The sequence below is a fragment of the Aquarana catesbeiana genome, linkage group LG01 (genome assembly GCF_042186555.1).
Source record: "Aquarana catesbeiana isolate 2022-GZ linkage group LG01, ASM4218655v1, whole genome shotgun sequence".
NCBI lineage: Eukaryota > Metazoa > Chordata > Amphibia > Anura > Ranidae > Aquarana > Aquarana catesbeiana.
The window spans coordinates 242,526,008-242,553,575 of record NC_133324.1 but is presented as its reverse complement, the minus strand read 5'-3'; the positions used below and the strand labels follow the sequence as shown (position 1 = coordinate 242,553,575).

General features: G+C 43.1%; 1 protein-coding gene across 1 annotated transcript in view; it reads right to left on the bottom strand.

Annotated features, from left to right (window-relative positions):
- The window catches only part of PSMD9 (proteasome 26S subunit, non-ATPase 9), a 46,404-nt gene extending 19,163 nt beyond the window's left edge, over positions 1-27,241 (bottom strand). The window contains exons 1-3 of the mRNA XM_073626793.1: positions 27,050-27,241; positions 23,374-23,476; positions 21,927-22,120 (exon numbers count right to left, since the gene is read on the bottom strand). Coding sequence (XP_073482894.1) covers positions 21,927-22,120; positions 23,374-23,476; positions 27,050-27,184 — 432 coding nt within the window. The 5' untranslated portion in view covers positions 27,185-27,241. The remainder of the gene's footprint in view (positions 1-21,926; positions 22,121-23,373; positions 23,477-27,049) is intronic.
- Positions 27,242-27,568: the final 327 nt, after the last annotated feature.

Below are 27,568 nucleotides of genomic sequence, written 5' to 3'. Positions count from 1 at the left end.
CATGACAGTGTAAACCAGAATTATGCATTTTCTGTGTGGCAAAGTTAGTTAACATCCCTAATCTAATTATGGGACTTGAGCAAGTCCATACTTACCTCCTCCAACAACCATACCCTCTCCTCACAGATATTCATCCCCATCCTCCCTGCTGTCCGCTAATAATTCTAATGCCAGGCTGCCCATACCCAAGCACTAATCCAACACAGACTTGAATAGATTGTTGCTCCTGCAATACGGGAGTGTTCCATTCAAGTCCATGCCAATCCCCTCCACTACCTTTGCACTCAGGACAGCAACAGTCTCCCTAATCTTAGTTGAGCAAGTTAATTTACTTTGTGATCTTGCCACTTTCAGATCACAAGATGAAGTGCCCATTTATCTGTAAGGGGTCAACCTTTTGGGCACTGAGAAGGATGTGCTGCATGACATTTCACTTTCCATCATACTCCAGTGGAGGGCTTTCTTTTTCTCATACTTGTGTAGCTCCTCAGACAACATGTTTGTCACTGAACAGAGATTGCACTTGTGGGTAAAGTTGGCTGTATGAAAAAAATTCCCCTGTGCAATGACAAGCTGTGGTCACATTCAATGCACTTGATCAATATATGCAAGAAAATACATGCGCTTTACGGATCAAGGCATTTTAGTGTGTGTGGGAATGCTTTGGTATACGATTGAGACAGAACCACTAAAGACTCAAGAACATTATTTCTTCATATATCGGCACATACAGATCTTGTTTGATCACTTTTAACAGAAACAATGGTATTTTTATTAAAATGTATTTTAATGCTTTTTTTGTTTTGGAGATATTGTTTTGAATATGGAAGTGTTAAAACCCCTCATGTTTTTACTGCTATTTTTGTACTATTTGGAAAGACCCATCATCTCTATTTGTCCTATTGACAGAAAGTGATAGGAAATCCAGATTTCCAGTAATCACTGAACAGGAATGAAGGGCAAATGGTCCAGTGGAAATTGTCTAAAAAGGTATTTTCCCTTCATTTTTGAGACATTTCCTCTCACTTTCTGCTGTTGTTTCTGAGGTAAGATGTAAGTAAAGGGGAATCACAATTGTACAAAAACAGCAAAGAAAACCTGGATCTTTTAACCGGTTCAATACCGGGCAATTTCACCCCCTTCCTTCCCAGGCCAATTTTTAGTTTTCAGCGCTGTCGCACTTTAAACGTCAATTGCGCGGTCGTGCGACGTTGTACCCAAAAGAAATTGACGTCCTTTTTTTCACCACAAATAGAGCTTTTTTTTGGTGGTATTTGATCGCCTCTGCGGTTTTTATTTTTTGCGCTATAAACAAAAGAAGAGCGACAATTTTGAAAAAAACACAATATTTTTTACTTTTTGCTATAATAAATATCTTCTACATATTTTTGGTAAAAAAAAAAATCGCAATAACCGTATATTGATTGGTTTGCGCAAAAGTTATAGCGTCTACAAAATACAGGATAGATTTACGGCATTTTTAAAAAAAAAATATTTTTTTATTTTTTTTAGCGGCGATCGCGATTTTTTTTGGTGACTGCGACATTATGGCGGACACATCGGACACTTTTGACACATTTTTGGGACCAATCACATTTATACAGCGATCAATGCTATAAAATTGCATTGATTACTGTGTAAATGTGACAGGCAGTGAAGGGGTTAACCACTAGGGGGCGGGGAGGGGTTAATATGTTTCCTAGGGAATGATTCTAACTGAAGGGGGAGGGGACGCATTAGGGGAGGAAACCGATCTGTGTTCCTCCGTTCTGGGAACACAGATCGCTCTCCTCAGAGCTGACAGGCTGTGGATCTGTGTGTTTACACACACAGATCCACATGCCGGCCCGGTTAACGGGCAATCGCGGGTGCCCGGCGGACATCGTGGCCGCCGGGCACACGCACCGGGTCCCGAGGAACGGCGCGCGCGCGCCCCCTAGATGGCCGGGAATCCCAGGACATCATATGACGTCCACCCAGGATGGGAGATCCCATCTGTGGACGTCATATGACTATGGGCGGGTAGGGAAGTGGTTAAAAACGTTAAAAAAAAAAAAAAAAAACTCCAAAAAACCCCCACTTACGTCAATATAGAGCAGTGGTCTCCAAACTGTGGCCCAGGGGCCAGATGTGGCCTCTTGCTTGCCTTTGTCTGGTCCTTGGGATATTATTTCACCAACTGACACTAATGATGGAGCACCATTTCCCCTATTGACACCATCAATGGGGCACTATTCTTCTCATTGATATCACCAATGGGGCTCTATTCCTCCAATTACATAGGTTGAAAAAAAAGACACAAGTCCATCTAGTTCAACCATAAAAATAAATAAACAAAAAATAATATCAAACAATCCCACATACCCAATCCTATACCCACAATTGATCCAGAGGAAGGCGAAAAACCCCAGCAAAGCATGATCCAATTTGCTACAGCAGGGGAAAAAATTCCTTCCTGACCCCCAAGAGGCAATCGGATTTTCCCTGGATCAACTTTACCTATAAATGTTAGTACCCAGTTACAGGTATATTGTGTGCATTTAGGAAAGAATCCAGGCCTTTCTTAAAGCAATCTACTGAGCTGGCCAGAACCACCTCTGGAGGGAGTCTATTCCACATTTTCACAGCTCTTACTGTGAAGAAACCTTTCCGTATTTGGAGAGGAAATCTCTTTTTCTCTAGGCGTAAAGAGTGCCCCCTTGTCCTCTGTGTTGACCATAAAGCGAATAACTCAATACCAAGTTCACTATATGGACCCCTTATATATTTGTACATGTTGATCATACCCCCCCCCCCCTTAATCTCCTCTTCTCAAGAGAATAAATTCAGTTCCTCTAATCTTTCCTCATAGCTGAGCTCCTCCATGCCTATCAGTTTGGTTGCCCTTCTCTGCACGTTCTCCAGTTCCCCAATATCTTTTTTGAGAACTGGTACCCAATCCATCTGGTCCAGGTGCTTTATCGACCTTTATTCTGTCTAAATATTTCTGGACCATATCACTTTTGAGCCATTGTGGATTATTTGGGGCTGTGTCAATACCATCCCCATTATGGACTTGAGCTCCCCCATGCTCCTTTGTATACACAGAACTGAAGAATGTATTTAATAAATTTGCCTTTCTTCTTGTCCCCAGTCACTAACTCTAGATTATTTTGTAAAGGGCCTTCATGCTCAGACCTGACCTTTTTACTATTAATATAATTTTTGGGGGTTTGTCCTACCATCTTTTGTAATATGTCGTTCGTTTTGAATTTTTGCATCCTTGATTTCCTTTTTACATATTCTGTTATATTATTTCTAACATTTAAACGACAATAGGTGTTTCTTCATTTTTATATTTTTTTAAAAGCTCTTTTGTTATTGTTTATAGCTTTTTCTAACTTTGACCGTGAGCCACATAGGTTTTATTTTTAGCCTTTTAAACTTATTGCCCATGGGAATATACTTTGCAGTGAGTTCACAAACAGTCTTTTTGAAGAATTCCCATTTCTGTTCTGTGTTTATCAATGCCAATATTCCCTCCCAGTCTAAGTCCTGGAGAGCAGCCCTCATCCTTGGAAAATTTGCTCTCTTAAAGTTTTACCTAACATCAAATGAAATCATGTTATGGTCATTGCTACCCAGATGTTCCTTTATACGAACATTAGTAATAAGCTCTGCGTGGTTTGAGATTACCAGGTCCAACAGAGCATAATTCCTAGTTGGAGCCTCAATAAACTGGACCATAAAATTGTCCTGAAATAGGTTTATAAATTTTTGCCCTTTAACTGATCCAGCAGTGCCATTACTCCAGTCAATTTCCAGGTAGTTAAATTGTTATCACCGCTCCAGCCCTTTCCATCTGTGCAAGGAGCTGAGTCTCCACCTCCTCATTAACATTGGGTGGTCTATAACAAACTCCAATATTAACTTTGAACTACGCACATCTATGCAGTTCCACCCATAATGTTTCAGCCACATCACACTCTGCATCAATTAAGTCCTCATTCACACTTGCTTTGAGATCACTTCTCACATAGAGACAGACCCCGCCACCTTTCCTTTTTACCCTGTCTCTCCTTGATTTGTTGTAGCCGTATTAGTGCAATTGTGACAGTACTCAATTTTCTCTACCCTGTCTCTCCGAAAGTCAGTGCATAGCCAAGAATATTAATAGCCCAGTCATGTGAGGAATGAAGCCAAGTTTCAGCAATACTGATTACATCATAGCTCTCCTCATGCACCAGAGCCTATTTTGCTTGGCAGACTTCTGGCATTGGTGAACAAACACTTATTATTATTATTATTATTATTCAGGATTTATATAGCGCCAACAGTTTACGCAGCGCTTTACAATATAAAAGGGAGACAATACAGTTATAATACAATACAATACAATACAATACTTTAATGCATTATGACATTTAGCTTTGGTTAAGGCCCCTTTCACACTTGTACGACTTTTCCTACGATTTGGGACTGCAAAGTCGCATGACAAGTCGTTCCCCACGATTTCCAATGACAACCATTCATATGGTACTATAAGCACTACTTTGGGCCCACTTTGATGACAGTTACACAGGCATTCCCTGAAATCGCTGCAAAAATCACGGCCGTGAAATTACGACTTTGAAGTCGTGGTAGTGTGAAAGGGGCCTAAAATCAAACCAATGATGGGGCACCGATACCAGGGCATTTTCTACTCCCACTGACCACAGTCCAGCACCCCTAAATCCTGAAGGACAGTAAACTGGCCCTTTGCTTAAAAAGTTTGGAGACCCCTGATATAGAGCAAAGAGGTTTTCAAATGTCTATAACTCCATAAGGGATACCCATAAAAGTAATAAAGAATCCCTACATGTTTATATAAAATCAGTCAGGCAAAGACCCTCAATTATGTAAAAGCTATTGCCCCATCTCACTACTACATTTAGGTTGAAATATTGAAAAAAAGGATTAACTAAAATTGTATTCACGACCAAACCCCTCTTCTCCTCACCGAGCCCCATGCTCTCCATCTTAAAGTGGTTGTAAACCCTTACACACCACTTTTACCTACAGGCAAGCCTATAATAAGGCTTACCTGTAGTTACCGTGAACATCTCCTAAACTTGCACCGTTTAAGAGATATTCACTGTATCAGCATGTGCAGACGTCATTGGCACATGTGCACTGAAGAAACGGCTCGCTTTTGCCGTTTCTTCAGCTGCTGTGCCATTACCAGTGGCTGCCGCGCGTTATCGCGGGAGTGACGTCACTGCAGCCAGTCACAGCACTGCAGCCCACGATACCCGGAAATAACTCTGTGAGAGGTGTTGCCAGCCACAGCGTTGTGCCGGAAAAACAGCAGCGGGGGCTTCGATCTAAGGTATTTCATAATGAGCTAGTATGCTATGCATACTAGCTCATTATGCCTTTGTCTTGCAGGGTTTTTTTTTTTTCGTGGGTTTAAAACCACTTTAAGCCAGCCATAGATGGTTCGAATCTTGGGTAAGTTTATCAGGAAACGGGCAAGATTCGAATTTTGTGTGGCCAGGCTGAATGTACCCAAGTTAATCAATCAATTAGCTTGGATGCAACCTGCCTGCTAGATTGTACATGTGATTATTGCTAGCGGCTGTCACAGCCGCTAGCAATAATCACTGTGTTCTCAAAGCAGGGACGGCCTCCCCCTAGCTTGCTTTATACCATACTAGTAGAAGAAGGGACTGCCCACAACCTGCCATTCTTACAGAGATGGGAAAAAGGACTTAAATATTATTTTGTTTACCCAAATCCAAAAATAATGCATTTTCCTATTTGCTCATAAGGCCTCAATAGCAAGTAAATATACAGAAGGATTCTATAAGCTCCTAATGAGGTGATACAGAATCCCCCAAAAAATAAATAGAAAAATAAGAAAAAATACCATCTAATGTTCCCACAAACCACTAATCAATGTTAAAAGTGTTTTGAGGCTGAACGCAAGTCATTTTTGGGAAGGTACATAGCTTGTGGGAATGTCCGCAGCTTCAGAAATTAGGCACTCAGTATAACAAACGGTAATAGGCGAGTCTCTAACCAGGAACCCAGAGGTGTACTTATTACAGGATACCCCTTTATTCATTAAAAATACATAAAAACGAATTGCTAAAACGCTAAAGTCTGCCATCCATCTATGTGGTTACAGACAGCTTTCTGCAGGAAATAGCAATTAGGAATGCACCGAAATTTCGGCCACCGAAACATATCGGCCGAAAATGGCCCTTTTGGCATAAAGCCGAAAGAGAATTCTTGCCGATACTGGCGCCAAAGATCGCGCATGCGCAGTAGAGGCGGAAGAACCAGCGGGTGACGTCACTCGTTGTGTGGGCGGCGTGCACGTTCCTCGTGGTTAAGATGCCACAACGCCGCACTCGTAAGCACGTTCCCTGCTGAGACGCTGGCAACTTCCCTGCGGATGCTCCTCGTGCTTGTGAGACGCTGCTGGGACCTGAGAGACGCTGCTGGGACCTGAGAGACGCTGCTGGGAAGCGAGAGACGCTGCTGGGAAGCGAGAGACGCTGCTGGGAAGCGAGAGACGCTGCTGGGAAGCGAGAGACAGTACTGGGAAGCGAGAGACAGTACTGGGAAGCGAGAGACAGTACTGGGAAGCGAGAGACAGTACTGGGAAGCGAGAGACAGTACTGGGAAGCGAGAGACAGTACTGGGAAGCGAGAGACAGTACTGGGAAGCGAGAGACAGTACTGGGAAGCGAGAGACAGTACTGGGAAGCGAGAGACGGCTTCATAGAGGGCTGCACATAGCATACTCAAGTACAAGAGTGGGCACTGTCACTCCTGGATGGCTACCATTACTATTCGTCGGTGAGCATTGCTGCTTTTGCCTTCTTAAACTGACAGAAACAAAACTAGTCATTTTATTTCTTGATTATTTTAGTATAGTACTAGTAATGAGTCTGACTATTTAAAATTACTGTGTGTCTACACAGCCGTACATCTGATCTGACTTGTAGCAAAAAAAATTATATAATTGAACTGACTGATTAAATATGATCTGAAATGGAATGTAATGGATTGCAAATTGCAAGCTATTTTTTTTTTTAGCTATTCTGTAGTATACAGTATAAAATTCATGCGCTTGCTGTTATTGAATGTGTCACTTTGACAGCGTAGTAAAAGTTATACAGTACTGACATGACAGCAAGCGCATTAATTTTTTAAACATGACAGTATGCAATAAATATGTATTATATTGCATACATAATATATTATTATTAATAATTATTTATTGCGTACTCTCATGTATAAAAAATTCATGCGCTTGCTGTCATGTCAGTGTCGTATAACTTATAATACTACGGTGAGACAAATTTTATTCAATGACAACAAGGCGCATGAAGTATACTATAGAATAGCTCAAAAAAATAAAATCACATGCAATTTGCAATCCATTCCATTTCAAATCAAATTTATTCAGTTCAATTATATTTTTTTGCTACAAGTCGGATGTACTACAGTGCAGACATAACTACTACCTTGCATGCCAAGAGCAGCACCATAAAAAAAAAAAATAAAAAAAAGGAAGGATTGGTTAGTTTTCATTTTATTTTTTAAAGCTGCCTCCTGGGGTTTAGCTTTTAAATTGGTTCTGTCCTTTTTTTAGCCCCTCCTCAGATTTCACTCCCACTATAAATCATTCTATGATATTATTCTATGTTACCAGCAAAGGTGGACCATGTCTGCAGTGTGGAAATATTTTGAAGTTTCTGATAAAGACCCCAAATTTGCAATCTGTAGTCTTTGCTCAACAGAAATTTCAAGAGGGGGTACAGTGGCAAGGAATTTTTCAACAACAGGTTTGATACACCACCTGAAAACATCCAGTTCAGCATTCTGATTACAAGACAACAGCGCCACTTTCAAAAAGTGCCTCAGGCTTAACACCATCTGTGGCCACAGAGTTTGAAAAGGTTAAAAAAATATGCAAGTGACAGTCCCAAAGCTCGTGCCATTACAGTTAAAATTATGGAATTTATTGCATTAGACGACCAGCCATTCACTGTTGTGGAGGACATTGGATTCCGTAGGCTCATGCAACATATTGAGCCGCGTTACTCACCACCAAGCAGACGCTACTTTGCAGATACCAGTCTACATGAATTGTTTAGCAGTGTTAGAAAACACGTTCAGGAGTTCATGACTACCGACATCATAGCAATCAGTTTTACTACCGACATTTGGAGTTCAGATGTCAGTCCAACGAGCATGCTCAGCCTGACAGCGCAGTGGATAGATGACAAATTTCAATTGCAAAACATCCTAATCAACGCACGTGAGTTTGTTGGATCACATACTGCAGCAGCAATATCTGATGCTTTAAAAACCATGCTTGACACTTGGCACATTGAGAAGTCTAAAGTGCATTTGATTGTCCGAGATAATGCGCGGAACATGGCAAAGGCAATGGAGGACAGTGAACTTCAAAGCATACCGTGCATGGCACATACGCTACAACTGGCTGTGAATGAAGGATTGCTGAGTCAGCGCACCATATCTGATATCGTATCAAAAGGAAGAAAAATTGTGGATCACTTTAAGCATTCTCCGCTTGCTTATTGCAGATTACAAGCTTTGCAGATGCAGTTTGGAATGGCACCAAAACGACTGCAGCAAGATGTAGCCACTCGTTGGAACAGCACCTACTATATGCTACAAAGTCTTTTTGAACAAAAGCATGTTTTAGCTGCATACATTGCAGATTACAAGCTGCCAGCAACACTGAGTGCACATCAGTGGACGTTAGTTAAAAATAGTTTGTCTCTTCTATCTCCATTTGAACAGTTAACAAAAGAAATAAGCTCAGCAAAGAGGAACACACTCCCTCCATATCTGATATGTTTGAAGAAATTTTACATGAATGCACCCCAATCCATAGCGGTGCCACAACAAGTGCAGCTACCCAACAGCTGGACATTTATTTAGCTGAACAGCCTATTGCCAGAAGCGACAATCCACTTGAGTACTGGCGCATCAACAAAGAACGTTTTCCCTTGCATGCACAGATTGCACGCAGATATTTATCTGCCCCAAGCACCAGTACAGAGAGTGAGAGACTATTCAGTCTAGCATCTCATATTCTTGATGAGAAGAGAAACTGTCTCTCCTGTGAGAAAGCTGAACAGCTTTTGTTCTTAACCACTAAGCTATCGCCCGCCGTCATATGACGGCGGGACGAGGCAGCTCTTGTTCTGGGCAGACGTCATATGACGTGATCGCCCTCCCGAGCCACTAGGGGGCGTGCGCACGCCCCCGGCGGTGCCCGCTGCGTCACTCGGGACCCGGTGCACGTGCCCGGCAGCCGTGATGTCCGCCGGGCACCCGCGATTGCCGGGTAACAGAGCAGGACCGTGGATCTGTGTATGTAAACACAGATCCACATCCTGTCAGAGAGGAGAGGAGACTGATGGTGTGTCCCTTGTACATAGGGACACCGATCGGTCACCTCCCTCAGTCAGTCCCCTCCCCCCACAGTTAGAATCACCTCCCTAGGACACACATTAACCCCCCTCGATCGCCCCCTAGTGTTAACCCCTTCCCTGTCAGTCACATTTATACAGTAATCAATGCATTTTTATAGCACGGATCGCTGTATAAATGTGAATGGTCCCAAAAATGTGTCAAAAGTGTCCGACATGTCCGCCTCAATATCGCAGTCACAATAAAAAAAAAAATCGCAGTTCGCCGCCATTACTAGTAAAAAATAAATAAATTTTAAAAAATGCTATAAATCTATCCCCTATTTTGTAGACGCTATAACTTTTGCACAAACCAATCAATATACGCTTATCGCAATTTTTTTTAACCAAAAATATGTAGAAGAATACGTATCGGCCTAAACTGAGGAAAAAATTTGTTTAAAAAAAAAAAAATTTGGATATTTATTATAGCAAAAAGTAAAAAATATTGTGTTTTTTCAAAATTGTCCCTCTTCTTTTGTTTATAGCGCAATAAATAAAAACCGCAGAGGTGATCAAATACCACCAAAAGAAAGCTCTATTTGTGTGGAAAAAATGATAAAAATTTAAATTAGGGTGCAGTGTAACATGACCGCGCAATTGTCATTCGAAGTGCGACAGCGCTGAAAACTAAGAAATGGCTTGGGCAGGAAGGGGGTGAAACTGCCCTGTATTGAGGTGGTTAACCACTTCAGCCCCGGAAGGATTTACCCCCTTCCTGACCAGAGCGTTTTTTGCGATTCGGCACTGCGTCGCTTTAACTGACAATTGCGCGGTCGTGCGACGTGGCTCCCAAACAAAATTGACGTCCTTTTTTTCCCCACAAATAGAGCTTTCTTTTGGTGGTATTTGATCGCCTCTGCGATTTTTATTTTTTGCGCTATAAACAAAATAAGAGCGACAATTTTGAAAAAAATGCATTATTTTTTACATTTTGCTATAATAAATATCCCCCAAAAATATATAAAAAAAACATTTTTTTTCTTCAGTTTAGGCCGATCGTATTCTTCTACATATTTTTGGTAAAAAAAATCGCAATAAGCGTTTATTAATTGGTTTGCGCAAACGTTATAGTGTTTACTAAATAGGGGATAGTTTTATGGCATTTTTATTAATAAATTTTTTTTTACTAGTAATGGCGGCGATCAGCGATTTTTATTGTGACTGCGACGTTATGGTGGACATGTCGGACATTTTTGACACATTTTTGGGACCATTGTCATTTATACAGCGATCAGTGCAATTAAAAATGCACTGATTACTGTGTAAATGACACTGGCAGTGAAGGGGTTAACCACTAGGGGGCGGGGAGGGGTTAAGTGTGTCCTAGGGAGTGATTACTAACTGTAGGGGGATGGGCTGTGTGGGTGACGTCACTGATCTCTGCTCCGATGACAGGGAGCAGAGATCGAGTGACACTTGTCACTAGGCAGAACGGGGAGATGCTGTTTACAACGGCATCTCCCCGTTCATCCGCTCCGTGAGGCGATCGCGGGTATCCCCGCGGCGATCGAGTCCGCGAGACCCGCGACCCGACTCACGGAGCTCCCGGCCGGCGTGCGCGCGCGCTGCCGGCGGCGCGCACGCAATGGCACGGCGGGGAATTCAAAAGGACGTACAGGTACGTCCTTTTGCCCAGCCGTGCCATTCTGCCGACGTAAATAGTCGTGAGCCGGTCGGGAAGTGGTTAAAGCAAAATCTGCCACTTTTACTGAAATAGATTTAAAAATCCATAGCATAGACCAATTCATTTACCATGCTGAACAAAGTAAATGAATTGGTATTGGACAATTGGAACATACAACATAGTATGACTGACTACCTAGTATGTTCCAATTGTCTAGTTGTGCCATTTGTTGGTTGTTCATTGTAGTTCTTCTACAGTTTTTAGCACTTCAATTTAAGAGAGAACTCCAGCTTTTGAACTACTGTACCATAGTTTGTTGCTGTTGGCCTAAAGTTAAACTATGTCTCTCCCTAAGCTCGCTGCATGTGCAAATGCAAAACTGTATGTTCTGTATCTGTGGATGTCTACATACTACAGTACTATACCGCACTGTGTTCCGGATATGGTATGATAGGGTATGGGCGGTGACTTCCATAAACACAGACATTGCTTGCTGTGATTGGCTGAGCACTACTGCTGTAGACTAGTCTGTGTTCCACTTCCAGGATGTCTCCGCCCATAACCGGGGCCGGAACACAATGCGGTCTACTGTATGACTAGTATGTATCTAACCCGCAGCTACATACATACACTTTTATATCGCACATCCAGCTGCTGACACCTTAGGGAGAGAACCCTGGGGAAAAAAACTACTATTATACTTCTCATTTAAATTGAACGAAAATAAAATAAAAATGTTATTATAGCATAGCAGATAGCACTGTACTATGTTATATTTACAGAAACTGTGAAACAGAATAACGGCCTTCTGCCATATTTCTATTATGGTTAGTTGAGAGAGTTGTTTTTTAAAGTACTACTTACATGTATAGTTTGTTCTGTTGTTGGGCCAAACTATATCATTGTCTCTCCCTAAGCTGTCAGCCCGCTGCATGTGCAAAACTGTATATTCTGTATCTGTGGCTATCTACATACTACAGTACCGCACTGTGTTCCGGGTATGGGTGGTGACTTCCATAAACACAGACTGTTCCAGGATGTCTCCGCCCATACCCGGGGCCGGAACACAGTGTGGTCTACTGTATGAAAAGAAGGAAAAGAGCGCACCAGCCTAGTGCATTATCCTTGACAAATTTATTAATTAAAAACAAGATAAAAACTACTCACAAAGGTCGAAGAAAAAAATCGCATAGTATGAAGGCTCTGATGAAGAAGGGTAACCTTCGAAACGCGTTAGCCAGCAGTAGTCCGTACGCCTCCTTCCTGGGACCTGGAAAACTGCTACCACTGGATTATTTGCCTCTGTGCCATATACTATGCAATTTTTTCTTCGACCTTTGTGAGTAGTTTTTATCTTGTTTTTAATTAATAAATCTGTCAAGGATAATGCACTAGGCTGGTGCGCTCTTTTCCTTCCTTTCATTTAACACCAGGACAATCCCATCCTTGAGAGCAGCAAGGCCGAAATCCATAGTCCTTCTTGAACCCTTGGGACTTTCTAGCCAACACACCTGTGCGCAAGAGTACTTTTGCTTCTTTTTGGTCTACTGTATGACTATGTATGTAACCCGCAGCTACATAAATACACTTATCGCACATTCAGCAGCTGAAACCTTAGGGAGAGAGAACTGAATTACTAGTTCTGATGTAAGTTGGAAATTAATAAAATATAAAAAAGTCAGTCTTTGGCATTTTTATATTATTATTATTATATTAATATTAAATAATAATTATTATTAATATTATATATTATTATTTATTTTTTTTATGCCCGTTTTGTTTGGTATGGTGGTGCAATGTGCACTGACTGCAGTCTTATATTATTTTATTTTTATCTTCTGTGTCCACTGTCCAATTTTATGTGGGTTACTTTTTGTTAAAGTACTTTTGGACATTACTGGATTGTAGTATTCTTTTCTTCATAAAATTAATGATTAAGTTGAATATAAATAATATAACGAATACGAATGTAACACAATTTTGTATATCCAATAATTTTTTTGGGTAATAGATAAATAAAAGCCTATTTCGGTTTCGGTGCTGTTTCGGTATCGGTTTTCGGGATCAAGGAAGATTTATTTTCGGTATCGGTTTCGGCCCCAAAAAACCCATTCGGTACATCCCTAATTGCAATAGTTTAATAGGATTAAGGAAATCCAACAGATAAACAACCTTATGACCATAAAAGATCAGGCTGAAAAATACTAGCAAATTTGGACCTCATGATTTCTTTACAGCAATCAAACATTTTTGTGAGGCTTTACTGTAGGTATGGTGTTATTTGGATGACGAGCTGTATTGGATTTCCGCCAGACATATTGTTTGGTGTTGAGGCCAAATTATTCAATTTTAGTCTCATCTGACCATAACACCTTTTTCCATGTGGCCTCAGAGTCTTCAAGGTGTGTTTAAGGTGGTCAGATGAGACTAAAATTAAATTTTTTGGCCTTTGCAAATACAGCTGGATAAAAACAAAAACCGTGTCTCTTCATTTCAAACTGCAAAGCAACAAAATGTGATTATTTTAAAGAGGAGGTGATTCTTTTCTTTACTCACTGTATGTGTGAAGTTGAGTAATAGAAAATGTATCAGGTAACATAAACCACATAGCAAGAAGAAGTATGGTATACTGGAACTTAATTGAGATAATTAACTAAGGGATCATGTGTACAGAACTCTTTAAGATGGGTACCAATTTTCCAGATGTGATAAATACACCCGATACTGCCTACCACATCATTGTTGTAAGTAAGACTTTGGTTGTGAAATGTTTTCCCCAATTGTGCAACTTTGCTATATTTTGCAATAATGTCTTCTTTTTATCTTTTTATTTCCTCTTGCCTCAGGAACACCAGTTAAATAAAACAGCTCTGATGAGGGATACACTGTAATTGCAACAAAAACGCATTGGAAATACACCTCCCACTACTGATCAAGACTCATTTGACGGTCAGTCTTGATCACGTTTGGTATGGAATTGAGTGCTGATTAGATTGAATTTTTATTTTCTAATAACGTTTTCTAATAAAGTTTCTCCTCACTTATCACATGATCTATATATTGGGGCCATGTGTAAAGCAAGCTTTCTGTATTTTTTTTTCAGCTAGCTAAAAAGGACTTTTGCTGTCCCTAAATATATATCTACTTGTAAGCAAAATAAATTTTCATGGGTTCTAACAATTCCCTACTGTATCCAAAACTAAAAAAGTTTTGCCCTAATATATAAATTGTATTTTATTCTTCACAAGATCTTGAGGAATACTTTGACATATGGCTTATCTCTTTTGTTGTAATGTCTGCATATTTTTGAAAATTAAGATTTAAAGCGGAGTTCTGCTTGAAAAAGCTGAGTTAGACTTACCGGTAACTCCTTTTCTGAGAGTCTTCCAGGACAGCCCATGAGACCTTGGGCTCCTCCTACCAGGACAGGAAACACGTCACCCCCACCAGATAAAAGGGCGGTCCTCCAGGCCCATGTCAGTATTCTCAAGAACCGTAGGACCCTGCAAAACATATGCATAATACACATAACTTCAGACAATACCGGGTGGGAATCCGGCTGTCCTGGAAGACTCTCAGAAAAGGAGTTACCGGTAAGTCTAACTCAGCTTTTCTCCAAGCGTCTTCCAGGACAGCCCATGAGACGATGAGCCAGAACTTACTAGTCTAGGGAGGGACAACTGCCTGAAGGACCTTACGACCAAACGCCTGCTCCTGAGCTGATAGGAGATCCAGGCGATAATGTTTAATGAAGGTCGAGTAACTGGACCAAGTGGCAGCCCTGCAAATTTGTTCCGGTGAGGCACCAGCCCTCTCAGCCCAAGACGTAGACAAGGCTCTAGTTGAGTGCGCAGTAACAAAAGGTGTAGGGACCTCCCTAATTTTGTAAGCTTCCAAGATGGCTTGCTTTATCCATCTAGCCAATGTGGCTTTAGATGCACTATTCCCCTTGTGAACTCCAGAAAAGAGGACAAACAAGGCATCAGTTTTCCTAAAGGTCTTCGGGACCTCAAGATAGACCAAGAGAATCCTTCTTACATCTAGGAAACTAAATTTTCTTTCTAAGTCGCCCTGTGGCGAACTACAAAAGGTTGGCAATACAATGTTCTGAGATCGGTGGAATGTACTTGCCACCTTGGGCAAAAAACCTGGATCGGTTCGTAACACAACTCGATCCTCAAAAATCGTGAGGAAGGGCTCCCTAACTGATAGGGCCTGCAACTCACTTACCCTACGAGCTGAGGTAACAGCTATAAGGAACACAGTTTTTAATGTAAGTAACTTAACTGACATACTTTCCAGAGGTTCAAACGGAAATTCTACCAGAGTTTAAAGTACTAGGGACAGATCCCACGTTGGACAACTTCTCACCACTACTGGTCTGGCCCTAGAGATAGATTTGAAAAATCTGGCTATAGTGGGATTTTCCAGGAGAGAAAACTGGAGGAACACACTAATAGCTGCCGCCTGTACCTTTAAGGTACTAACAGAAAGACCTTTGTCGACACCCTCTTGGAAAAATTCCAAAATAGACGGAATATCATGAGCTAATCTATCATTTTCAGATAACCATGAGTTAAACCTTTTCCAAACTTTGGAATATATGGCTCTAGTAACTGGCTTCCTGCAATTCACGAGAGTCCTGACTACTTTGTCAGAGAACCCTTGGGCGCTCAGTATCTTTTCTTCAGATACCAGGCCGTTAAGTTTAAGGAAACCACCTGAGGGTGTGATACTGGACCCTGCAATAATAGGTCTTCCCTTTTCAGAAGACTCCACGGAGGCTCTGAAACCAGAGACTGAAGCAGGGAAAACCATGGCCTCTTGGGCCAAAACGGGGCAATTAGAATCAGATCTGTCTCTTCCAGCCGAAACTTCCGGAGGACTACTGGAATCAGCCTGATTGGCGGAAAGGCATAACATAGGCCTGGAGGCCACGGGTTTGCCAGAGCATCGATCCCCAAGGCTTGGTCTGCCGGGTTCATGGAAAAGAATATCTCCGTCTTGCGGTTGTTTCGGTTTGCGAACAAATCCGCTACCGGATAACCCCATCTCTTGGTGAGGTCTGCAAAGACTTCGGGATGAAGGGACCAGTTGTCTCGGTCTATCCTGTGACGGCTGAGATAATCTGCAAGGCAATTGTTTTTCCCCTTCAGGTGTACAGCAGAAATGGAGGCTAGATTCCCCTCTGCCCATGAAAGGATCTCCTGGGCAATGGACTGAAGCCTCCGGCTTCTCGTGCCTCCCTGCTTGTTGATATACGCGACTGTCGCTATATTGTCTGACAGGATTTGGAGGTTGTGACCCCTGACCTCCATCTGAAAAGACTGGAGGGCTCTCTGGACTGCAAGCAGCTCTCTTTGATTGGATGAGGCCCTTGCCTCCTCTGGGGACCACTCTCCTTGTGCTACTGCATTGCTGAGGTGGGCCCCCCATCCCCAGGAATTCGCATCCGTGGTAATCCTTCGGGAAATGGGAAAGGACCATGGGAGACCTCCTGCTAGGTGCTGACCAGCTTTCCACCTCCACAGGCTTCTTTTTATCCTGTTGGGAAGCCAGATCCTTGACTCCAGGGACCTTACGTCCCCGTCCCAGTTTCTTAAAAGAAACCTTTGTAACGGACGCTGACGGAGTCTCGCCCATGGTACTGCGGGAAAACATGAGGTCATAAGACCCACTGCCCTCGACACCTGTCTCAGAGAGACCGACTGGTTGGTCTGCAATGTTGACATAGTCTGGAACACTTTGGTAATCTTCTCCTGAGGAAGAAAAACTCTTTGGTTCACGGAGCAAAAATCGTAACCCAGATAAGTTACTTTCTGGGCCGGAATCAAGGACGATTTTTCTTTGTTTATTAGCCAGCCTAGGGACTGTAAGAAGTCCTGTACAACCTGGAGATCTTCCAACAGCCTTTGGTATGATTTTGCCACTATCAGGAGGTTGTCTAAGTAAGGGATAACCGTTATTGCCTTTAATCTTAGAGGAGCCAGCGCTTCCCCCAACACCTTCGTAAAGATGCGTGGGGCTGAGGAAAGACCGAAGGGGAGGGCCTGAAATTGAAAATGTCGGGTCCCCATACCCGTCTTCACTGCCAATCTCGAAAACTTTTGGAAGGCTGGATGGATAGGGATGTGAAGATAAGCATCCCTTAAGTCCAACGTGGCCATAAAGCAGTTTGGGTATAGTAGGTTTTTGATTGTAAAAACCGTCTCCATACGGAAATGCTTGTATCTGATGGACTTGTTTAAGGTCCGGAGATTCAGGATAAGTCGAAACTTTCCTGCCGGCTTTCTGACCACAAATACATGGGAATAGAATCCCTTGCCCCGCTCCGCTCGAGGAAGAGGAATCAGGACTTTTTGATCTAATAAGTCTCCGATCTGGAGACCCAGAGCCCTCGCTTTCTCCCGATCTTGTGGAGGAAATGTGACCAACAAACGTTCTGGTGGTTGGTGAACAAACTCCAGCCTGTACCCGTTGGTCACTAGGTCCAGGACGAAGGGGCTCAGAGTGACTGCTGCCCACTGTGGGATGAAGGCCCTCAATCTCCCTCCCACCGGGGAACACAAGTCACTGCGGCTTGGCGGGCTGTTGAGGAGGGTTAAATAGCACTCCCCCTTTGCCTCTGCCTTTGTGCCCAGTCCAATGCTTTTTCGGCCTGCTGTTCTTTTCTCTAGGACTCTGTTGCCTGTTTTGGCCACGAAAAAATTTTCTGGCTGTCTGAACTCTCTTTCTCTCTGGAAACGCCTTTTTCTTATCAGCCGTGCGTTCCAGTGCCTCCTGTAGACCTGGGCCAAATAAATGATCGCCAGTTAAAGGAAGGCCACAAAGGCGCAACTTGGAGGCCGAGTCCCCTGACCAGGTCTTAAGCCAAAGGCTTCTCCTGGCCGAGTTCACTAGAGCCGAAGTCCTGGCTGACATTCTTACCGTCTCAGCGGAGGAATCTGCCAAAAAACCCACTGCCTGAAATAGGAGAGGAAAAGACTTTAAAATTTGCTCTCTGGAGGTACCTGCTGACAGATGTGACTGAATCTGAGTCAACCAAACCTCCAGATTTCTGGCCACACAAGTGGAAGCCAAAGCTGGTTTCAGGTTTCCAACTGCTGAGTCCCAGGCTCTGTGGAGAAGGATATCCCCCCTCTTGTCCATCGGATCCTTAAGCGTACCCATATCATCAAACGCCAGGTCCGAGTTTTTTGAAACTTTTGAAAGAGGTGCGTCTAACTTGGGATTCTTATTCCATGGCTGCGCAGTGTCCTCATCAAAAGGAAACCTCCTTTTTAGGTTACTAGAGAAGAATGGTTTTCTCTCAGGATTATCCCATTCCAGTTTAATAGTATCAACCAAAGAACTATGAACTGGAAACACTCTTGATTTTCTCTTATGTAATCCCTTATACATAAGATCATGTTTGGATAACTGAACCTCTTCCTCTTTTAATTCAAGGGTAGTATAGATAGCCTTTAATAAGTCATCTACATCCTCAACAGATAACTTAAATCTTGAGCCTCGAGTGGATTCTCTATCTCTGGGCTCTGTATCTGACCCTGATTCTTCCAGAGAAGAACGGGTAGATCTGACCTCAGCCTCAGAGTCTTCACTCTCTGCCTGCTGCGGAGTGCTTACTGACGCCTTCAGTGAAGACGGACTCTCTGCTGGAGTCTGGAGCTTGTCAATAAGCGTTCTAAAGGAACTGAAGGTGGACGCAAGCTCATCCCTAACAGAAGTAAGCATCTTCTGGCACGAGGCAACCGGGTCATCCTTTACTAGGCCTTCTATACAGGTGCGACAAACTACTTTGCTCCATGAGGAGCTCAATTTGTTTGCGCAAACCGCACATTTCCTTTTAAGTGGCTGCGCTTGGGCCTTGTCCTGAGTCTTGGTCTGCAAGACAAAATAAATGACCCACAATGTAATTAAAGCCACACAATCACTCCGTAACACCACGTGCAGGAGGGAGGAAATGTGTCCCCTTACACCCACTACTACAGAGGGGGGAGGGGAAGGGAACACTCACAGGGATAGTAAGGTGGTGACAGAACACCCCAGGCTTACCTGTGAGGTGCTGGTGTTGGGAACTGCATCCGCTGCCTGTGCAGGTATTGCAGGAGGATCCATTCTGCCCCTCTTGGTCATCCACAGCCTGGCTGCTTAACACCAAGAAACACCAGCAGCCAGCGTTCTCTGTTCGCGCCGTTTATGAAGACTGGAACCTCGTCTCCGGCGCCCGATGATGATGTCATATGCCCCGGAAGTAACCCTCTCCAGGCACTTCCTGTGGGCCAGCTTGGAGCGCAATAGCTCCGCCCCCTCGAACGCTGCGGCTTCCTCCATTCCTTGCTCAGATCAGCCAGGCTGTCGGCAGGGAAGGACAACCGAAGCTCAGCTGAGCTATAGTGCAATGCACTGCGCTAGGGGCACGACCTCACACCAGTCCTGGCCCTCTCCAGGCACTGAGGACAGAGAACAGCAACACAGCCAACCTCCCCAGCGGTGTGCTTCTTCTGGCAGAGGAAGAGGTAAAAGATATGCCCCAGAAAAAAACCATACAAAGCCCCTGCTTATAAGGCCTATGGGAGCAGGTTCCATGAACATGTTACCCCCCGTCCGGAGGAAACACAAATAACTGACATGGGCCTGGAGGACCGCCCTTTTATCTGGTGGGGGTGACGTGTTTCCTGTCCTGGTAGGAGGAGCCCAAGGTCTCATGGGCTGTCCTGGAAGACGCTTGGAGAAAAAATAAATAAATAAATAAAAGTCAGCAGCTACAAATACTGCAGCTGCTGACTTTTAATAATGGGACACTTACCTGTCCCAGGGTCCAGCGATGCGGGGGAACGAAGCCCCGCTTGGCTCTCCCTCCTCTCTGTGGCGCTGGCTTTGTAACTGTGGGCACTCGGCTGTGACTTCGAGCCACGCGCCATGACTGGCCAGGCAATCATCTGGGACCCGTGACATGTCCCAGATGATTGCCGAGAGGGAGGGGGGAGAGGTGATCTCCCTTCCGGTGCCGCAAGGAAGTGGGAGCTGAGACCCTCTAAAAAGGAGGGTATCCGCGCCCCCCCCCCCAAAAAAAATGACATGCCTAATGTGGCATGTCAGGGGGTCACCTTCCCTTAAAGTGGAAGTTTCATTTTTGGGTGGAACTTCGCTTTAAGAAAAAAAATTAAAAACACACAATGGTCTCAGTTCTACTGCATTGATTGATGGAAAGAAATGATTCCATTAACCATACGATTATGATACACCCAAAATTACTTTTGCAAAGTTATCTGTAAAAACAACCACAAAAAAAAAGTAGATACTTTCATTTGGGTATTTCATCCAGAACCATCTTTAATGGTCAATAAAGTAAACTGGTCTTAGCTGGAAGCATGACTCTGCATTATACAGAAGGCTGTGCTGCTTACCACCCCTCAGCAGATGTCACAGGAACAGAGAATTTCAATGAAGTCCAGATGTCAAATGCTTATCACATAGAACCGTTTTATACTGGTTTTTCCAAGTCTGATAAACCACATATCAGAGTGAGGCTTGATCCGTCCTATTACACCTGAACAGGACTGCTAACCTCTCATGCACGGTTCACTTACTTCATTATCAATAAGAAGCTATTTATCATCCATTAATCATCATCAGCACAAAATATGAAACCTCATCGGGGTGAATAAAAATCAAGGATTTAAAAATAAATAAAATAAAATCAGACATCAGATTTTTTTGCTTTACATTAAATTTTGATTTTTATCAAATTTATTTTAATAAAATGCTTTTGGAGCAAAAATCTATCTAAAAGATCATTTTCTATGTAAGATACATTAATAAATTTAGTTTATTCAGCATGAACTGGAGCTTAGTTATGTAGCATGAGGCTGTATATTCTGCAAGATTTACATTTTTGGTAGACTCATTCAATAAATCCAAGCTCTGCAAGCTGAGATAACATGCACTGCATTCACACAATTTCACAGTAACCATGAGATAAAACAAAGTTCAGGAATATTCCTTTATCCCATTGTTTTGCAAATCTACGTACACTACAAACTATGTTTGAATCGGTTCTGATATTGCTGATTTACTAACCTGAGAGCTTATTATTCTAAATAGGAAACCTTCATTTTGTTTGCAAATATTAAAGATTCTAACTACCAGCAAGAATAAGTCCTTACATTTAAAAAAACACCTGTCATTTCAGATCCATCATGGCAATACCTGTTAGCGGGCATCCACCTGGCTGCTGCTGCCACGTCCCTTACCTTGTTGTGTCACTGCCACATCACCAGCTGTCCCATTAAAGTGAATGGGACGGTCTGTGAGTCAACAGTGGGTCAGAGGAGTCGATGCGGGACAGAGATGACAATTGCTCTTTAAAAATTATGATTTAAATCAAGTTTATTAAAATCAAGCCTTTTTACTAGTGATTTAAATCAAATCCATCCTGAACCTCATTCATTAAAAAAAAAAAATTCAGTGGAATTCAGTTTAAAGACTTAGGCAGGCCATAGATGATACAATGGATCAACTTGGGTACAATCAACCTGCCCATACATGGCTCAAATCTCTGCCGGTCCCTGAATATATCAACATATCATATTCAAAAATGAGTTGCGTTTAGAAACAAATATGAATAAATATTACACACACACACACACAGCGATGTGCAGAAACAGCGAATCCTGACGCCCAGCAGCACGCATACTAGAACAAAGTGTTTTGGTCTTCAGCCCATGTGATCGAGCACTTACAGCAAAAAAAAATTCAGAGTACCAAAGAAAAAATAAAGTTGAGTAAAGTAAGTGTAAGTGAGAAGTATAGTAAACTTACAGACATGCTAGCTGGAGATCCTGGAGTCACAGCGTCGACTTTAGCAAAGGGCACAAGAAGATCAAGGTTGTGCTGTAGAGCTTCAGCCTGGGCCTCTACTTCATCTTTCACTCTCTTTTCTTTGTCCCGTGCATGTAAGTTGTGCAAGGCCTCTTCAATGTCTTTCATGATGGCTTTATGATCATTTTGCAAACCTTTTAAAACAAAATGAGCAATTATGTTTTTTCTTTGTTCCAAAAATCAAGAAACATTCGCTCTGTTACTTTAATAGGACACACAAAGCGTAGCGGATCATTCTAGCCAAAACATTTTTCCTTATTATTATTATTCATTCTGTGAAATACCATCTCCCAAGCTATCCCAATAGACAATCCAGAAGTGATTATACTATCACTCAATACTACAAAATGAAAAGGGCCCTCAATGGAATGCCTAAGGGCTCTTTCACACGGGGGATCCGTATGTCCGTTTTTCATCCTTCCATTTTCGGATGAAAAACGGACATACATGTATCCCTATGGAGCATCGGATGTCAGCCGTGACATGTCCGCTGACATCAAACCCGCTCCGATCCGAAAAGTAACGGAGGAAAAACCTACTTTTCCATCCGTTTTCGGATCGGATGACGACGGACTCTACGGTCCGTCATCATTCGATCCCCCATAGGCGAGAGCGGTGCTCTGACAGGTCCGTCGCTGCACAGTGTGCAGAGACGGACCTGTCATCTTCCTGCTCAGTGGGGATCGGCAGAGTGATCCCTGCTGAGCAAGCGGATGTTCACGGGGCGGATCATCACTGATCCGCCCCGTGTGAAAGAGCCCTTATACAAAATTATAATGATCAAAACAGTTCAAAAGAAAACAAGCTTAGTTGAATTATTGAGATTTGTCGGACTCAAGTAAGGGAGGAAATAAATGGAGTGGGAGCCTTCGGTAAATGCATAATTAGAACTGAGAATAAAAAAAAAAAAAAAACTTGACTCGGCTCAACCAGCCCAAAAGCATGAAAATAGAAATAGCCCACTGCATGTATCAAAGATAGCAAACAATTTTAATAAATCAACCACAAATGTATGTTTAAAACAATGACGAACAGATAAACGCTAATAAAAACCAAGCCAAGCCCACCTCTTGCAGACCCATGCAAAAGACCAAGATAACAGCGGCATATGGCAATTGTTCAATAAGTCTAGTGTTGATGGTTAAACCCTTTAGTCCACAAAACCTCTTAACGAATAGCTTGTGCACCTATAGAGGCCAAGATATATAAACTCAATGCTCATGGAGTAAAATGTGCATATCCCCAATGTCAGTATGCTGCATGGAGTTGTATCTGAAATCGCACTAGTGTGAGCCAGACCTAAACAAGAACTAATGAATCCCAATGGCATGCTAGTAGAACAGAACACGAACAAGGATGTTGAATGAAAGTTCTAAAAAACACTCACAGACAATGTTATGCCGTGCTGTTCGAATTTGGTAGAGGTCTACATCTGTTCTTGGGTAACCCTCAATGTCCACCAGTGGTCCATCCATTCCAATACTCTTTTGCTGTGAATGAAGCATTGGGACATAACTCTATTGTAGAGTCAATTCATGAAAAAAGTTGAGATAGAGATATATATATATATATATATATATATATATATATATATATATATATATATATATATATATATATATATATATATGGGCTGCCTGGGCAGAGGAAATACACCAAGAATTATGCCGAACTGGCTCAGCCAGGCCATGTGCAAGTGCCTTACATGACTAATATGTGCTCACTGAAAATGTTTTGCTATATATATATATATATGTGCAAGTGCCTTACATGACTAATATGTGCTCACTGAAAATGTTTTGCTATATATATATATATATATATATATATATATATATATAGCAAAACATTTTCAGTGAGCACATATTAGTCATGTAAGGCACTTGCACATGGCCTGGCTGAGCCAGTTCGGCATAATTCTTGGTGTATTTCCTCTGCCCAGGCAGCCCACAAACAGCATGTGATTGAATGATACTTCGTAGTGGTATCATGAACACCAGTACAGGATAAATGGGGTATGCAAAAAAAATAATAATAATATATTTTGCATACACCCATATGCTGCACTCATGTTCACAATAGCACTGCCATATAGAATACATAAGCACAGCAGCACACAGCCATTCATGCCAATCACAAGCTGCACCTGGTCTGCCCGGGCAGAGGAAATACACCCTGAACTCTGCTGAATGGACTCAGGCAGCCTATGTGCAAGAGTCCTATTGCAATTGGTAATCAAAGCAAATCTGATTACAAACTTGCAGTTTTATATTATTGTTATTGTATTAAATATATAAATTTGTCCACATAGAGAAAACACACTTGCAAACACTCTGCCATCCTGCTTAAAGAGTTACTTCACTCTAATGCCCCGTACACACGGTCGGATTTTCCGATGGAAAATGTCCGATCGGAGCGCGTTGTCGGAAATTCCGACCGTGTGTGGGCTCCATCGGACATTTTCCATCGGATTTTCCGACACATAAAGTTTGAGTGCAGGATATAAAATTTTCCGACAACAAAATCCGTTGTCGGAATTTCCGATCGTGTGTACACAAATCTGACGGACAAAGTGCCACGCATGCTCAGGATAAATAAAGAGATGAAAGCTATTGGCCACTGCCCCGTTTATAGTCCCGACGTACGTGTTTTACGTCACCGCGTTTAGAACAATCGGATTTTCCGACAACTTTGTGTGACCGTGTGTATGCAAAACAAGTTTGAGCCAACATCCGTTGGAAAAAATCCTAGGATTTTGTTGTCGGAATGTCCAAACAAAGTCCGACCGTGTGTACGGGGCATAATCCCCCCCCCCCCCAAAAAAAAACCCCTAAAGCCTGGTACACACTACTAGTTTTTTTTTTTTTTCTTTTTTTTTTTTAGCATTCAACCAAGTGGGCCGAAAAAAAACAGACAGCTCAGAAGGGGCCGCTGTACTAACAATGCGATGTTAGTACAGCGATATCTTCTGCTGTGCTATTGTCTTCTGACAAGGGGGACATCCCCCTCTCCCCCCAGAACATGTCGGTCAGTGCTCTCAGCCATTGGCTGAGAGCACTGATCAGCAGACATTCTTCGGTCACACCCCTTTGACTAAAGCCAACGAAAGGCCAGCTTCAGTACACACGGGCCGAATGTCAGACGAATTCTATTGAACCGACCGATGCCGGTTTGGCCCGTGTGTACTAGGCTTTAGGGCTCTTTCAAATTGGCAGCTGGGAGGAAGGAATAACAGGCGACTGAGCTGCAGTTTTAACACCCCGGGCTGCAGACTTTGGCTGGCACTGCCTGTCAAACTTGCCCATTGAGACCACTGGGGCAACACCACAATCCAAAGATTTGCTTCACAGCTGCGGAGTGATCCTGCAATGCAAATTTTCCATTTGGAGTAGAAAAAAGATAAAAAAATAAAATAAAAAAAAGAAGAGGGCTGCTCCATCGCCCTCTGAAAATCACTTTTCAGAGTGTGGTATACATTACTGCCAGAGCCCCAACATTGATTCCAGTCTCAGAAAAAAAAAAAAACATAGTGGACAATGGAATCCAGTGCTGTCTTGGTAAAAGCAGTGGCCCTCCCTTTGTCCCTGTTCTCCAGCATCATCACCTTTACTTTATATGTCATCCATGCACAGACAAGTCCACCAGGAAGGGCTCACTGTACTCAGCCAACCATAAGTGGCCAGGGCATTCCCCGCCCCACAACCTCATGTTATAAGCACTTCTTTTATATGTGTGGCTGTGCGATGGGTAATACCTTAGCTGCTTATGATTAAGGGTCAGCTCAGGCGTGTTTGCGAGTCCACGTGCCCGCGCCAGGAAGCTGACACTCCACAGCGCTAATCACAGGCAAGTGAGACATTTCCCGATCCGCGGCTGCACAGATTGGGAAATGTCTCACTGCTTGTGGATGAGGAGGATGAGCTCCGGCGTGTTCGCAAGCTACACGTGCAGAGCCTGCCAGGAAGTGTGCAGGGCTGATCACAGGCAGTGAGACATTTCCTGATGTGCGGCTGCAGAGATCGGGAAATGTCTCACTGCCTGTGATTAGCGCTGTGCAGTGCCGACTTCCTGGCGGGCTCGGCACGTTCAGCATGCGAACATGCCGGAGCTCATCCTTACCTGTGATTAGTGCTGTGGAGTGTCAGCTGCCTGGCCGGCGCAGACACGTGGACTTGCGAACACGCCTGAGCTCATCCTTACTTATGATTGACCAGGTGGGGGTGACAGCTAAGGATGAGCTCTGGTGTGTTCGCACAGCCCACATGCAGAGCCCGCCAGGAGGTCAGCACTTCACTGCACTAATCACAGGCAGTGTGACATTTTCCCGATGTGCGGCTGCAGAGATCGGGAAATGTCTCACTATGTATAATTAGCGCAGTGCTGACATCCTGGTGGGCTTTGCACGTGGAGTGTGCGAACACGCCGGAGCTCATCCTTAGTGACAGCTTCCTGGCAGACTCAGACTAGGATCTGAAAATGCCTTTGTCTCTAATGAAGCTCACCACACATACACACATTACAATCTGATTGTAGATCTACCAACAACAATGACAGTGAATGGGGGTGTTCACATGCCACAGTTGTAATGCTTTTGGCTGCAGCAAGAACTATCCAACATATCATGATTGGCAGGTGGCAAGGATGCTGAATGGGGGACCCACTCAGATGAAATAGAGAAGGACTGCAAACACCCCGCAAAGGCATTTATTTGGCAAAAAAAGGAAAAGAAGAGGTGGAGTCACCTCGCCTTCTTGTCGCCTGTCAAGTACCTCTGAAAAGTGATCCAAACACAAATCGCTTTTCAAAGGAACAGCAGATTTGGATGATTCAATGACTTGAAGTGCTATCCTGAAAACATGTCACAGGACAATGACTGGGGGCAGGAGGTAGTAGGATCAGACACCTAGGAATAGAAGTGCCCTATAAGACCTGCACCGATTTCCCTATGACAGTCCTGTATATTGGGGTGAGCACTGCACAGATGAGAATAGAGCACAGCACCGATCACAACTCTGTGTACCTCTATGTGATCATACAATGACACTGACACAGGGGGGACTCACATCTTCCAGGACCTCATAGAACGCCTTTATCTGAGCTTCCAACTCGTCCTTCTTAGCGATCAGCTTCTGCACATCGTGCATTGTGATAACAGATGGATCCCCAGTACACTCCGTCATCTCCGACCTGCAAGTCATGGAGCAGAAACTACAACTACTAATACAGGAAAAACTACAAGTACGGAAGCCGAGCACAGCCAAACCTCCCCGCTCACATCTCAACCAAACCTTCCCGCTCACATCTCAACCAAACCTCCCCGCTCACATCTCAACCAAACCTCCCCGCTCACATCGCAGCCAGCACCACTCTCATTGTAACCCCTTCACCTCCGTTCCAATTGTTTCATTTCTTACATACATGGGAAAATCTGCAAGAAAACGACTTAGAACTCCTCAAACATTACATATTGTCTGAAAGCAGAGGCCCTGGAGAATTAAATGGTGGTTGATGTTATTTTTTTTTATGTCACATGATATCTACAATTTTTTTTTTATTTCACAATATTTGCACAGCTGTATATC